Genomic DNA, 15,216 nt, shown 5'->3' with positions numbered 1-15,216 from the left:
GATTGCTGTTACGAACAACGCATCTGCTTCCGAGAAGCCAGTACTGTGAACTCTGCCCATAAATTGCCCTGGCCATCTCTTTCTTGTGCAAGAGCAAAAGAAAGGTGCTCGTCATGAGAGGTCATGGGGAGCCAGGAGGGGGGAGACGAGGGGGAGACGAGCCGATGCGACAAGAAGACAAAGACAACGAAAGCATATATTGCTCCAAGACGCATGCAGACGGGAAGCAAACACACACAAACGTACCTGAGGGACCGGAAGACAGCGGCGGCAGCTAAAGCTCGACACCCGCACCGCTACGGCCCAGCTGACCGGTCAAGGACCCTTCCTCCAAGGACGGTCCGCGATGCGACGACTAGGTACGCTGGGGGAGACAGACCTAGGGTGCCAGGGGTGCCTGATTGGTCTCGAGTTTGTCGACACGCTGCAGCTCATCCCACAGCCCGGGATGTTGGTGCTGCTGGCTGCAGTCCCATTTCCCGCAGGACTAGCGCTCTTTGACGGACTGTTCTTCCTTGTAGCTGTCCGATAGGGCCTCGCCCCCTTGTCGAATAGTCGGTGTCTTGGATTTATATGACAGTGGCTCCCGAACCAACAGGCGGCACACGCGCGCGCAGCAGCAGCGACTCGAAGGACAGAGGTATGTGGAAGGGCTTTCGTTGTCAATCACCTACCTTTGTTGAATACTGAGAATTCATACGTTATTGTTGGCGACAATAGGCTTGTCGCGAGCTGACAGGGTGTAGTCGGTACTTTCAGCCCGCTGGCTCGACTGTCGAAATCGAAGCCCCTTCTCAGTCGTCGTCCTCGTCGATTGTTCGAGATACCCTTCTCCATTGCGTCAGTCCATCTCAACTAGGGCGCATACAGATGAACAATGAGGCAGTCTGCTGGACTGCCTCATTGTACATCATCCTGGCTGGGTCCACCAACCTGGAACTTCGTCTCGAGACTGCAGAGATATGTGTAAGTACGTACTGTTCCCTGCTTCGGTACCCCTGTCTATACAACACCCACGCCTAGTCGGTTGGTTCGTCGTGTCGATGCGTCACTGCGCACTGATGTCTTCAAGAAATTCGCTAGGACAAGAGAAATGTTAGCCTCGGGTCAAATATGCGTCTGATCACCCATGATCGAAACGACGAGCCTCGCTCTGTGCAGACTGTAGGCCATCCATCGTCACCAGCCCAGGACGCACACAGAAAGAAGCTGAGGCATTCCAGAGCAGAATACCCAAGCCTTTTCGTGTTGACGCAGGGCTCTGCTGTACAATCGCCCGAATAGCCATTAAGCAGACCGCGAGGGACCGTTGCTATTCGCCTGGAGGGACTTACATGCGTGCGCCGTGACGGGTAACCGCTTTTTTGTCCCTGCAAGGCATGCTCATCAGCGTCTGGCTTTTTCCCTAGAAGAAAAAGAAAACACAAAATGTTTGATTGGCACGGTAGCCACCACGGGTACAATTTGTGATGTTTGGCCAGGTCCGCCACGTACTCGTGGTCTTCGGGGGCGTAGGACCTCCCAAGTCGGTGCCAACGACTTGTTGCCTTCGACAACACTATCTCTTTCAAGATCGAGAAAGATATGCTGGCACCGTTGTTGCGCTGGACGGCTCATTGTCGGGCCTGTGGCTGATTGTGATGTGACGGCGTGCAAGAAGAGATCTCACCTATCGTTTATCGATGTCGTTCCGCTAATAAGCTGATATGTGCCTCCGAGGGTTGTCTGGACGCGCGTGTCAGTCAGTTTCGGCGTGTTTGTGCGACGGCAGGGAGATGAGCTGTTAAAAATGGTAGGTTGTCAACAGACTGATGTGGACGACGTGCGTGTGCTGGTATCAGAGGACAATCTCGGTCAGGAGAGCACGACGTTCGAAGACGCCACATATTTGTGCAAGTACAGGATCTCGTAGGGTTGCTCACTATATATCCAGTCTGCGACGCAGGTAATGGTTGATATGTTTCTTGGATCGTACAAGTTCCAGAGTTGCGCTGCTGAAGGTGGCGCGCAGGAAAGGCTCGCGATAGAAAAGATTCGGATGATGAAGATGATCTGGATGGATGGATGAGACGATCCTATGGGGTTCGACTGAGGCGGCTGAGTCCAGTGGCGCAAGGGACAGAGAGATGATGTGAAGAAGGTGAGGCAGAACTCGAGGATTCCGGCTGGCTGGAGAATCACAAGCTTAAGACGAGAAGTTTGCGCAGTCATGGGCTGTGCTGGTTGGGGAGCCGGTCAAAATACACCCATGAGGTGAAATCTAGGTGAGCTGTACGTGACAGGAGTATGGTATATGTCCACGGGGTTGGCCCGTGACTACACGCCCAGAATTAGATCAGTAGCCGGAGCCTCGCTCTCTGATTCTCATACCAGGGAGATTGCAGTCGGTCAAAAAGCGGACGCTGGCAGCTACCTATCATAGACGTAGTCAATAGCAGGACTGGAGGCACGTCACGCTGCTCACACCCCCGTGGGTCGTTTGTTGATCAGTGATGCGCTGCTGGGCTGGGTTGGACTGGCTGGGGTGGAAGCTGGAGCCAACAACATCAGCAGCACTCTGGCCCACCTCATGCCGGCAGAGCCTGGACTTGGGGCCAGCGAGGCGATGATCAGGGTTCACCGGGGACTCAGCGAGGACCTATGCTGCACAAGGCCATGTCGCTGCCTTTGACGGCAAGGGGTATCTTTTCCTAGGGCCTTGGTACCAACGAAAAGCGACCAACGTACCGCACTGCGCATAAAGAGCCACACCTTTGCGTCGAAGAGCCTGGTTATCGTCTGCTGAGGAGAGCATGCGCATTTCACTCTGTCTCTCTGACAAGAGAGGGAGAGCCTGACGAGGCCACCCCTAACCGTTCGTCATTGCGCTTCTCTCCCTCCATGAGCAATGGCACCATCATAGGCACCATGTGTTTCCCCAGACGAGTGATTCAGCATCCATTCTTGGACAGTCGTTCACTCGGGCCACGCCAGGTGATCAACGACCACCCCCCCTTTTTTGAATCTGCGACAAAGTATACGCAGCTATCCGTGACGGCAGTCCGCCAAAACTACTGGCAAACGCAGAGACATGATTGGGCTCGATTGTCCGTTGGCGAAGAGACCACGCCAAGCCACGGCTGGCTACATGGCCTCATGGCAAAGTCGCCCTCAAGGCAACGTAGACCGTAGCATTGTCTCAGCATGATGAAGAAATCGGACCCTCGGAGTATGAATATCAAGAGGTAGCGTTGAAATGCCTCCAGGCTCAGTGCGATCTATGATAGACTCGGGGGCGGTTGTGGTCTACACCCAGCGAGTGACTTGCTGCAAGTCAGGCGCACCTCTGTCACTCACTCACTGGAGTGTGGTGTTGGTGAACCAAAACAACACTGGGTGCCAGAAATGCCTTTCTATAGCTTTAAATTGATTTTTGCCCACCAAGAGCGAACTAAGTCGAGGACTGAAGGCAAGGGCGCCTAGTCTGGCTCGCCAAGGCTTGGGCGACCACATGTACCTCGAGCATTTCTGCACAGACGTAGGGGCTTGATGGGAGCAAGTACGATGAATCAAAAAGACTTCTCCCAGTCTCCCGATACATTGTTCCCAGACGAGCATGGTCGTGCGCACTCGACTGGAGCAGCCAATGACAAGAGCACACACCCGAGGGGGGAGGGGGTGCTTCACCTGCCTCACCCTTCAGTCGGCAGCGCAGTGCTTGCGTGTCATTATTTTCCTGATCTTTCCGTGGCCGACATTACATCCTATGCCTGTCGCCTCGACAGCAACCATCCGGATCCATACATCAGGCCGGTTGCGAGGACGGATACTGGAAGAGCCAAACTCCCACGCATCGCCAGCAGGGATCCGATTTGCCATGGCACCTGATGGCGTCGCCAGGACTCAGCAGGACCCTATAGTCATCGCTGAAACTAGTTTCATCGCGTGTCCGGCTCCCGCTGCCGGGATCAAGTGCCAGCCATGTCTCCGTATCCGCTAGGGCCCATTCGCTTAAGAATGCGGCAATGCAGATGATAGACACATGTTCGACACGATCTGGATCTGGTGCAATGTGATACATCACAAAATGAAAATGTCAATGTCAAAGTTCACGGTCCCGTTTCATCCCTGCAGCCCATCTGCCGTAAGCAAGCCGTCGCGCACGGGTTGCATGGTGGCGTCTGTATGCACATGGCAGCAAAGGCGAGGGGGAAACATCTTGTTGATGGCGAGCGGGCGAGCGAGCGAGCTAGCCAGCTGGGTACGACTCGAGATTGCTGTCTATTCCCTTCGCCAGGAGGTGCCAGCCAATATTTATAGTGATCTCCCTGACAGGTTCATCTGAGCCATGCAGCCGAGATCGATGTTGTGCCCGTCCAGGATGCGCGAAGCCCACGTTCTTGTGAGCCTCTTCTTGCCAGAATTTATGCTGACTCGGACACCCATGTGCATCCCTTGCAATGTGCATCCCTTGCAACCATGCCCCCGAGAGTACAGCAAGCGCCCGTACATCTTGGGGACTTCAGCTTGGCTGTCGGGAGCGCTGAATCAAAGACTCGAAAAGGGGGCCCATCATCTCGTGATAGTGGATCTGCGCCTGACCACTCGTTCAATTGACAGTCGAGCATTGGCGGACGACCACGTTTTTCGACGGCTGCCTGCACAATGGCGGTATGTCGATTCCATGACATGGTCCACCAAGTCGTGCGCCAAGCTTGGCGTCTTGGACTGGCGGTCTGGCAGTATGCCATGCTTCGTTTGAGGATGGCAGATGAACCAGCATCAGACGTAGCTCGCAGGACCCAAGGGCAGGCTGGCTGACCCATGAGGCACGGGCAGGACGGCAGCACGTGGCACAATACAAGGGCACCATAATCAGTCGAGCGCATGAATCTTGTGCAAGAGTCCTGTCAACGTTTCAAGTCCACCCTGGAATATCGTCCTGCGAAGCATGTGCGTAGGTAACGAGAAGCCATGGGGATAGAAGTACTGCCATGAGTGGTTTTGGCGCATCGCTCGACGCCCACCGGTCACAGATGCAGGTCACGGCGTTTCCATGCTCAACTCCATAATCTGCGAACCATCATGTTATTTTGGGTGCACCGCGCGATGCATGTTTCACGCAACGATAATGCAAGTGGCTTTGCGACTGAAGCTTGCCGATCTCGGCTGTCGCCGAATAACCCAGTCGGCGGATGTGGTTGGAAAAGGGGTCTTAACGCATGCATACCAGCACACTGAAAGACACTGCTTAACGGCAGGACATAGTCTGCCTGCGAATAAGCCCACAGCAAAGCAAAGCTGAGCACTCGATTGGCAGCGAGAGTTTTCTGCTTGTTGCGCTGGCAAAGGATATATGGACCACACTGGAAGTAGTCATCGTCCAGACCGCAAGGCGCGGATCAAACGAGCCAAGCGGGCCATAGACCGTGATACTTGCCTACGACTGTTGGCAATAACATCTGTCTGCCTACTAGAACCAAGGGCAAGTGACAACATGACGCAGGGCCATTGCCTGATTCTGCCTGTCATGAACGACTGACCTATCCGGTAACGGACTGACGAGACAAGGCGTCGTACACTGGACCCTCTGTCCGGACAGGGGCTCCATTTGACGACGTCAGGTGAGCTTACTACGACAAAAAAGTGATCGGTGCTTCTCTCGGTGAGAAAAAAAAGGTGTTCCTCTAGGATAGGAGGGTGACAGGCGAAGCTGAATCACCATCCTTTCGTGTATCCGGGGCAGCAGCAGCGACATTGCGATTCTAGGTCCGGACAATGCATGTTGCCTGTCTGCATGCCCTCCTTGTTGCAGATCTGCCTCAGCTGTCTCTTGGTGCCACTACGACCAGCTCGACACCAAGGGGGGAGAAGTCAACATTGAGCCTGGGGAAAGGGCACAGCATGAACAGTACGCCTCTCTGCCAGTACCCAGCGATTCTGGAGTCTGCGAGCGTACGAGCAGGGCATGGATGGCAGAAGGCATCTCACACTAGGTTGCATGGAATCTCCCCCTTCCGTAGAAGTCTTCCCTATCCGCTCGCTTGCCCAACCCCTATTCGGGTCTGGGTGTCGGTGAGACAGGGCCAAGACTACTCACTGACGGAATGCCAGTTCACGTCGCCGCCATGCGGGTGGCGCCTTGCAGTATTCCGCGAACCGCTTCGCTGCGCAAGGAGGCGTCGGTTGGCAATGGGTGTCGGCACGCCACGCCTCTCATGTGACAGAGGAGAACAGCCTGGCCTGAATCGACGGCGCGCGCCACCCACAGACCGGCCACGCGTTTCCAAGGAGACGCTAGAGCAGAGCGATCCCATTCGTCGCTCCTAGGCGAAGCGAGTCGTTTGTTGGCTTTGTGCGAGAGTGTGCGTCTGGAGGAGCCCAGGCGGTCTGCTTGGCGGGCTGCGCTCAGCCTGGCATGGCCATGGTAGAAGCAAATGGAATCAAGTTGAAGACATCTTGTGTTAGCCGCACGCACTGGCTCTTTCCTCACGTCAATGGGTGTCCAGTGTGTGATGTGGGCAGGAAGGCGCGTCCGTGTAGTGACACAAGCGCGTGGCGACCTTGCGCGATGCGAACTCGGACTGGCAGGCTCCAGTCGTGTGTCGTACGCAAGAGGTGTAGGCCTTGTTTGCGCGTAAGACAGAATCCATCCAGCGCATGGTGTCCAATCGATATTGTGTCTTGATTTGAGACCGCCCTCACGTTTATTGACGGCTTGGGAGAGTTGCTGCTCCCAAAGATGGAGTGGCCGGGATATGCACAGACGAACGGAGGGTTGATGACCTCATCTTTGCACGTAGCAGTACGAGGAAAGACTTCTGAGGACCATAGAAGATGTTCAGAAATGGAAGTGTGCTCCAGGAGGCGAGTGTTGACAGTTGATGAGTTCATGTACTTGACCTGAGTGCATGTGGGAGTCGGGCAGCGGGCAGTCAGCCACGCGCTAAGTGGTCGTGAATAAGATACTTACCCTGTACTTAGGAACCGTCGCAGAGATGAACCGCCAGCCTTGCATCATCAATTTTTATAGATACTATTCTTTTCCTTTATTTTTTTGGGTATTGCAAATATCTGGTACAGAACCATATCGCATGAATGCTCAATGGTGACAGCAAGATGGCTCACCGAGGATCTCGTGTCAGATTGTGGGCCCGCCTTTAGACTCATCGTGACGATGAATTGATGATCCGTCGGTGGTGGGGCGACTCCGTGTTATCCATCAAGACTCGACATTTTCATCATTCCACAGATTTGAGTGAACTCGGCTATCTTGGAGACTTGGACGGACCCTCCACCGCAACTTTGCGGGTATGCCAAAGAAACGACAATACCAGCATCTCAAGTCCTTCAAACCAATCGCGCCCGTGTCCCCAGCGCTCAGCTCATCGAGCAGCCGCGGGTCAGATAGCAACGCGCCAGCCAAGGGCGTCAACGAGCTTCTCTCTGGCCTTCGTCGCTCAGCAGCAGGTTCTTCATCCGCATCATCGCCACATCTGCTGGCCAACGGCCCGAGCGTGCACCCTGATCTTCGCTCGATCCTCCAGATCCCCGACACCCCGCCGCCAGCACCGAGGAGGCCAGTGCGGACTCGTTTCGATGCCAGTGGGAGAAGACTGCCAGCTGGCCCCCCTCCACCGCGGAGCTGGGTTACTACCAGGGGTCAAGATGTAGACTTGAGCCATCGCATGCGAGGACTCAAGTTGAAAGACGCACCCAGTGATCACAATGCACTGCCTGGTGCTTACCTGCCTGGTCGAGGGAGTTTGATAGACCGCGTTCTGCGCGCCATTGCATCCGACTGGGAGTTTCAGCGGGCTTATCAGCAGTATCATCTGTACTTCTTGCCAAACCACCTCAAACCAGCTTTGCTGCGGCACATTGGTATTTCGGGCGGCGGTGTGACGCTGGCTGATCTAAAGCTCATACTGCTGCCTCCCACAGACCTCTATGAGCAAGGTGAACTGGAGGCAGATTCCCATACGACCAACGAGGTCAGCTATCTCGACCTGTCGAGATCACTAGGACGCTCCATTCGTTTGAGAGACGTCACGAACTTTCTGGTCCCCCCCGCCCCACAAGTTCACGACACCCATCTCGAAGATTCCTGGGACGCTGCCGTGGACGCAACACCAAGCCCACCTCGCGCCTTACTACCCAATCTCACGCATCTCTCCCTGGCGCTATCACCGGACGACGCGGAAGGCGGTTCATGGCGGCATCTCCTAGACTTTGCCTCCAAGACATCGCACATTACGCACCTCAGCCTCGCCTACTGGCCTGATCCATGCCTCGCCCCGCGCGCGCAAACGTCCAAGGTCACGACGCCCCAGGGCAACAAGATCTACTACGGCGGCACCAACTTCTACTCCCACTCCCTGGACCATGACTGGAGCGAGGCACTTCTCGTGCTGCGCAAGCTCAGCCGGTGCTTCTACGAGTTGGAATACCTGGACCTGACGGGATGCGGGTCGTGGTTCAAGGCGCTGATGCTGGAGACGGAGCACGATCACGTCGACTGGGCCGTTCATTGGGGCAAGGTCACGGATCTGAGGCTGTACGCTGGGTTTCCGAGACAAGAGGACATGGCAGCGGCCGAGCAGGTGGCCTTTGCTGAGGTGATGGAGACGGCTGCCCTGGTGGAGAGGCACATTCGGCACATGCGCGCTGGCAAGGGACGCTTCATCAACGTCGAGAGGGACAGGCCGGCGACCTGAGGTTAGACTAGGCAGGAAAACTACTGTAAAAAATGAATGCCGTACATGATTGACGGTTGGGTTCATGGACGCTCTTGCTCCTGTGCTGAGGAAAACACCAAGAATGACTCATTCTACATCATCTCCGACCCTCCACAAAAGTCGCCTCTGGGGAACTTGGAGTTCATTAATAAACATGAAGACAGCAATTGTTTTCCCAGCGGCAGAGATATACAATAATACATCGTCTGGCAGGCTCACATACTTGCTCACAACCCAGACTATCCCAATTTGTCCTTGTCTCGCGTTGTCATTGAACTTGATCGTTATCCTACGTCCAATTGCCGACAGGCCACCCTTCCCAAGATGACGTCGATGGACTCGGAGTCGGCGACTACCATCCTCTGCACATCCAAGCAGACGCGCTTCGACATACAATCACCCAACTACCGCGAGGTATGCCCACTTGCGCAGTTATCTTCCGCGACCTATCCTGACAGAGCGCAAGCTCGACGTCGAGGGCTTGCAAATCACCATAGCCGCGGCCAAGCCTGCCGATGGCAAAGCCACCAAATCCAGGGGCAAGGCCAAGACAGATGGACTGGAAATCCTCAGCAACGCAAAGCTCCGTCTCAAAGAAGGCCAGCGATATGCCCTCGTGGGACGTAATGGCACCGGGAAATCCAGTAGGCCACCTGTGATGAAAACATCGTCCAAAGCCCAAGCTAATGAAGAAAGCGCTGCTCAAGGCCATTGCGGAGAAATTGATCCCTGGCATTCCAGAGGAAACACGCATCGCCATTCTTCAGCAAACCAAGCTGACGGATGATGAGAATCGCGCTCAGGACCAGGATGCTAGCCAGACAGTCCTGCAGAGCGTCGTGGACAAGGCGACCTCCAAGTCTAATGTCGAGCGGGAGGTCAAGGGTGAGCTTCTTCGAGCAAACCGCACAGCCTAGCTCCCACGGCTAACGGTGAGCAGCACTGTCTACTGGCGTCGAAGCGACGGACCCTCACGCCCCTGTCCGTGCGCTGCGCAAGGTCAAGCATGAGCGTCTCCAACAGAAGCTATTCCGTCTAGACAAGGACGCTCGCCTCAGAAGCGGCGCCCGTGGCATGGCGGTCAGAAAGACCCTCGTGGCGTTTGAAAAGGTCGTCGCTGAATCTGACGGTCTCATTGAGCAGCCTGGCGACGAGATTTCGTCGGAGACGCTGCAAGCCGAGACGCAGGAGGCCGTCGACATGCTCGCCGATCTCCAGCTGCAGATTGAGCCAACCCGACTGCTAGAGGTCGAGGCGCGAGCAAAGTCCATCCTCACGGGCCTCGGGTTCACGGACGCGCGCATGGACCAGCCCATTGCCTCGCTGTCCGGAGGTTGGCACATGCGCGCGTCCCTCGCCGCGTGCCTCCTCGCCGAGACGGACATTCTCATCCTAGACGAGCCGACCAACTTCCTCGACATGCTGGGCATCATTTGGCTGCAGCGCTACATCGAGGCCATGGCGGACAGGCCCGACCCGCCGACCCTCGTCCTCGTGACCCACGACCGGGACTTTCACAATCTGTGCACCGACCTCCTCATCCTCAAGGACAATGACATTTCCTACTTCCACGGGACACTGCCGGTGTACGAGTCGTCCCAGGCCGAGAAGCGGGAGTATCTCTTGAAGATGCAGGCGGCGCAGGACAAGCAGCGTGCGCACATGGAAAAGTCCATTGCGGCCAACAAATCAGCCGGCAAGGAGAACAATGACCAGAACAAGCTGCGCCAGGCCAAGTCCCGGCAGAAGAAGCTCGACGACCGCATGGGTCTGCAAGTGTCCGCCCGCGGCGGTCGCTTCAAGCTCAACCGCGACCACGTGGGCTTCCAGCTGTCCTCGCGCGCCGAAATCGACATCCCACCCGAGGCGCGCGGCGTGACCATGCGTCTTCCAGAGCCCCAGGAGCTGCGGTTCCCGGGCAGTCTCATCTCCCTCGAGAAGGCAGGATATCGCTACAAGCGCGGGGCGCCCCTGACAATCCAGGATATCACGCTGGCGATAGGTATGGGTGACAGAATTGGGATCGTCGGTCTCAACGGCGCCGGCAAGTCGACGCTGATCAAGCTGCTGGTGGAAGAAGCGAAGCCGACCGTTGGGTCCGTGACGACACATCCGAGGCTGAAGATGGGCTATTACAGCCAACACGCCGTGGAGCATCTACAGTCCCTCGGCCGTGCGGACCCAACGCTCACTGCGTTGTCGTTACTCACAAAGGAGATTGACGGCGCGCTGGACGAGGGTTCGACCAGGGCGTTGCTGGGCGAGCTAGGTCTGGGAGGGCGCATCGCATCGGACGTGCCCTTGACTAAGCTCAGTGGTGGACAGCTCGTTCGGTGTGAGCTGGCACGGTTATTCTGGAGGAGGCCCCATGTGCTAGTCCTGGACGAGGTCACGACACATCTCGACTACGAGACGGTCACGGCCCTCCGTGAGGCGATCCACGAGTGGGAGGGTGCCGTCGTCCTCGTCAGCCACGACCGATGGTTCATGCGCGGTGCCATTGAGGGCACCATGGACGACGAGGGTGAGGGCATGGAGGACAGCGATGACGATGATGAGAAGGAATTGGCCAGGCGGAGGGCCGTGTACCGACTAAAGGGGGGTAAGATGACCCTGTTGGAGAACGGGGTGGACGAGTTTGAGAGGATCGTGGAGAAGCGAGTGAGCAAGCTCCTCGCCGACTAGTCTAGTCTATCTCACCCCTTTATTTACTAAGATGCGCAACGGGCTCTCGTGCAGCTTCTTGACCGTCATTGTGCCTCCTGTCGGTACGTCGACAATCGTCCCGTCGATGCAGACCTTGCGCCACCGCTGATCCGTTTCCTTGACCGTGATCCTGATCTCGTCTATGTCCTGGTAGTAGATCCTCTCGCCATCGTCCCACTTGACATCTACATGCTTTCCGCCGTCGTAGGCTTTCATCATGGCATCTAGAGCTCTCTCGCCACCGATATCACCAAAGTGCACGGTCCGAAGCTGCCCATCCAGAGGTTTGCTGGCAGGCGAGATGGTAAACGTCTTCTCCAGATTCGACAGCAACGTTGTGAGGAGATAGCCGTGCTTCTCCCTGTCGAGCACCTCGCGATTTGACGACGTCCCCGTCCCCATGCGCTGGATCGCGACGTGGGCCGAGTACGCATGCGCCTCGCGCAGTAGTTCCTGCGCCACCATGCCGAATCGCTTGTCGCCGTGGACGCGGTGCGCGGGCGTGTCGCTCTCGTACACAACGCTGGCGTGGAAGCCGTAGCTCGCGACGATGGCGCCGTCGAGGTGGCTGACCTGCCTCTGCCGCTCGTCGCCGTGGACAATGTGCGCGCCAGGCGTGAAGGAGGCGCGGAAGATGGGCAGGGCGGCGGCAACGCCCTCGACGAACAGGGTACGGACGCCCAGGACGAGAGGTGAGGGGCCAGAGGGTGTGCATAGAGGTTTATGGTTTGAGTGGAAGAGCGCATTCCCCGTGCCCATGGGTAAGAGCGCAATGGTTGGTCTCTGCTGGCTGCCCTCTTGTCGCCCGTTCAGAATGTCCACCATGCCGCCATCGCCGCTGAGGAGGATGACCGTCCGGGTTGGAGCGGCCGGCGATGACCAGAGTTGGCGTGCAAAGTCGGACACGCTCTCGGCAGATTCTGTGACGAGAATGTTGGCCTGGTCGACCTTTGCCTCGGGGAACGTCCTTGCCAGGGTGGACAGGAGAGGTTGGAGGACGGTCGACCAGAAAGGCAGAGCGAGGTGTGTCCCTGACTTTGTGGACATGACAACGTCGACTTGGTTCCACGCGTCGTGGACAAGGTATGGCGGGAATTTGTCGATCAGATATGCGTCGGATAGCTCGTCCGAGATGGCGTCGCTGTGGATGAGGACGAGTTTGAAGGGCTCACTGTCATCAGGTGCCACTGCTTCCTTGAGGGCGGCGGTGGTGAAAGACATTTTGTCGCCATTCTGCCGCAGTGAGAAGAGAAGATGTCTCGCTTCAATGGCGCTGTTGAAGTCGCCAGCTGCCTCTCCCAGCGTCAGCTCGCCGCTGGCGATGTCTATCGATAGCTTGCTGATGGTGAGCTCGAGCGGACGAGGTTGACTATCCGTCGCTGCCGCCGGCATGATTGCTTCGACGCGGATTGGACGATTATCCCAGTCACGGGCGTAGGTATTTCATTCAATGTAGCTAGAGCAAATGACAAGATTGATGACAAGAGGGTGAGATTATGGCGCGCTTGTTGATGCAGTCAGATTGTCCGTCCCCGCAGGACAAGGAGTTATTCAGATCGTCAATTGCGCTTTAGTAATGATTGCCTTCAACGCCTCTAGCTCGCACAAACAAACATGACCGTAGATACGCTACACAGAATCTACCCAAAACTCCTACCATGCATGCATGCCCTCTCCCGCTGCCCGAAATCACTGCCTCTTCGCCTTGACCATTGGCCCCCAGTTCTCGCGTGGATTTGTCTGGTACCGCACCAGCTTCTTCTGCCCCTGATTGCGGCGGCCCAGCGCAGCCAGATCCTCGTTGAACAAGAGCGTCTTGCGCAGCTCGACCTCCTTGAAAGCAGCCGCCGCCTTGTCCTCCTTGTCCTCGGCTGCAGATGCGCCCTCCTGCTCAACGTCCGTCTTGTTATTAGCGACAGACGCCACGGCGGCATCGTCCTGGCCACTGGTCGCGGCCTCCACAAGCTTGCTATCCTCCATCTGCACATCGTCCCCGTCCTTGACCAGCGCTCCTGGACCAGCGGCCACCACCTCGCCGGCCTCGTTGAGCTTCAGGATCCCGGCTTTTTCCAGTATCCTGAATCCAGCCGTCCGCGGGCGCACATTCTTGGGCGTGATGGGTGCCTTTTGCCGAATCCACTCGAGGATCACCCACCATATCGTCGACCACGGCGCGTCCGTCTTGACACTGCCCGCGCGGCAGTGGCTGCGCGTGTGGCGGTAGCCGAGGTGTGTCAGGGCACCGCGGAACATGTCCGTCGACGGGCCCACGGCACACAGAACGCTGGCGATCTTGTGCGGGTCCACGTAGAAGGGATATGGCTCAACAGCGGCATGCGCGTCGTCGCGGGGGTTCACGGGTGGAAAGGAGCCTTCGGGGAAGGGCAAATCCTCCTCCAGGGCGGTCTGCAGCATGCCCTCCAACCGCGGGATCGTCCCGTACACTGTCTTATCGGCCTCGGGCAGTTGGGTGAGCAGCCTCTTGACGAATTCTGGCGAGTGGAGCGGCCCGCCCCATATGGGACCGTTGATGTGTGTCTTGGTGTCGCAGTGTGCGCAGTGCTCGTCTGTCGTGGGGCCCTGCTTGAGCGTGTGCTTGTAAAAGTGACCCGAGCCCTTCTTGTTCTCGGCGACCTTGTTCTTCACCAGATACTGTGTCTGGAAACTGCCACACCCCTGATCGCAGGTGTAGAGCATCATCGTCTTTCCTCCCAGGAACTTGACCGCCGATGGCGACTTTGTGACCTTGACAAAGACCTTGGTGTAAAAGTCGATCGACAGGGACAGCTGTGGCTCGATGGAGAGGCCATATCGGCCGGCTGCCGTCGCAATCGAGTTCAGGATCAAGCGAAGGCCGTACTCGTGCGAGTAGGGCGCCTTGACGGGCGTCCCTCCGTATAGGGAGTATGTCTTTTCGGGGTAGCTGTGGCCGGCCCAGACTGCACTGTCGGTGCATGTGACGCATAGGAGACCACCATCGCTGCGCACAGACTGCACGGCCGCGTCGAAGAATGGCGCCGCCGTGCCGTACGGGTCCAGATCGACCACGTCCCACCTGATCGAGTCTGGGGACGCTCTGCCAGGGTGCTTCCTGGCGGCCAGGGACAGACTGTCGGCTATGGAGCGATACATGAGGGCCAGTGCGTCGTCGTTGGTGACCTTGATCTTGTCTTGCAACCCATTGTACGCAATATTGGCTTCGATACTTTTGGCCGCGGACGAGGACAGGTCGTTGGCCGTGACTTCGGTCACGAATGGGATCTCGTGCGCATAGCGTAGCGCTCGCAGACCGGATGCTGAGAGGGCATCGAGTATTTTGAAGTCGGGCGCGACAGTTGAGGCCGGTTCGCCAGTCTCAGGCGCGGTTTCGGGCTCCGGCGCAGGTTGGCGCTCGTCGACTTGAGGGTGTGCGCCGTCGTCCTTGCTGGCGTCGTCTGTCTTTGCGCGCTTGCGCTTCTTGGATCGCTTGTTGGCCTGCTGTGCCCTGCGCTTTTCCACAATCTCCTCACCGTAGGTCTTGATTGCCAGGACAGACAGATCACGGTTGAACTGCTGGATCGGGTTGTAGAAGACCTGCTGCACCTCGCCCTGCTCTTTCTTCCCCGCCGCCGTGGACGCTGCCTCGGGGACAATGATCTTGGCCTTGCCTTCTTGGATGGTCTGCGGCGCCTGGCCGTTCGCTTCGGTCGCCATGGTCCGTGTTATCGAGGTGGGGTGCGAGGGTCGAAGTCGAGAGGGTGACGACAGGCGCAAGCAGGGCTGCCTGTTGGAGTGCGCCAGGTGCACAGAAGAG

At 57.2% G+C, this 15,216-nt stretch overlaps 4 protein-coding genes across 4 annotated transcripts; 2 read left to right on the top strand and 2 right to left on the bottom strand.

Annotated features, from left to right (window-relative positions):
- Positions 1 to 7,292: 7,292 nt before the first annotated feature.
- Positions 7,293 to 8,696, top strand: J7T54_006951 (uncharacterized protein; the record flags this gene model as incomplete). The annotated part of the gene is made up of 1 exon (XM_051509140.1): positions 7,293 to 8,696. The coding sequence occupies one exon, from the start codon at positions 7,293 to 7,295 to the stop codon at positions 8,694 to 8,696; it is 1,404 nt and encodes a 467-aa protein (XP_051366165.1).
- Positions 8,697 to 9,041: 345 nt separating this feature from the next.
- On the top strand, positions 9,042 to 11,402 carry J7T54_006950 (ABC transporter F family member-like protein; the record flags this gene model as incomplete). Its single annotated transcript, XM_051509128.1, has 4 exons — positions 9,042 to 9,131; positions 9,184 to 9,340; positions 9,414 to 9,602; positions 9,658 to 11,402. The coding sequence occupies 4 exons, from the start codon at positions 9,042 to 9,044 to the stop codon at positions 11,400 to 11,402; spliced, it is 2,181 nt and encodes a 726-aa protein (XP_051366164.1).
- A 6-nt stretch (positions 11,403 to 11,408) lies between these two features.
- On the bottom strand, positions 11,409 to 12,815 carry J7T54_006949 (uncharacterized protein; the record flags this gene model as incomplete). Its single annotated transcript, XM_051509117.1, has 1 exon — positions 11,409 to 12,815. One exon carries the CDS (start codon positions 12,813 to 12,815, stop codon positions 11,409 to 11,411), a length of 1,407 nt encoding a protein of 468 aa, XP_051366163.1.
- A 297-nt stretch (positions 12,816 to 13,112) lies between these two features.
- On the bottom strand, positions 13,113 to 15,116 carry J7T54_006948 (uncharacterized protein; the record flags this gene model as incomplete). The annotated part of the gene is made up of 1 exon (XM_051509106.1): positions 13,113 to 15,116. One exon carries the CDS (start codon positions 15,114 to 15,116, stop codon positions 13,113 to 13,115), a length of 2,004 nt encoding a protein of 667 aa, XP_051366162.1.
- Between the last annotated feature and the right edge of the window lie 100 nt (positions 15,117 to 15,216).

The sequence above is a fragment of the Emericellopsis cladophorae genome (genome assembly GCF_022114955.1).
Source record: "Emericellopsis cladophorae strain MUM 19.33 chromosome Unknown NODE_2_length_1295279_cov_118_880017, whole genome shotgun sequence".
NCBI classification, from domain to species: Eukaryota; Fungi; Ascomycota; class Sordariomycetes; order Hypocreales; family Bionectriaceae; genus Emericellopsis; species Emericellopsis cladophorae.
The sequence above is the reverse complement of the archived record's forward strand: the minus strand, read 5'-3'. Positions and strand labels throughout refer to the sequence as shown.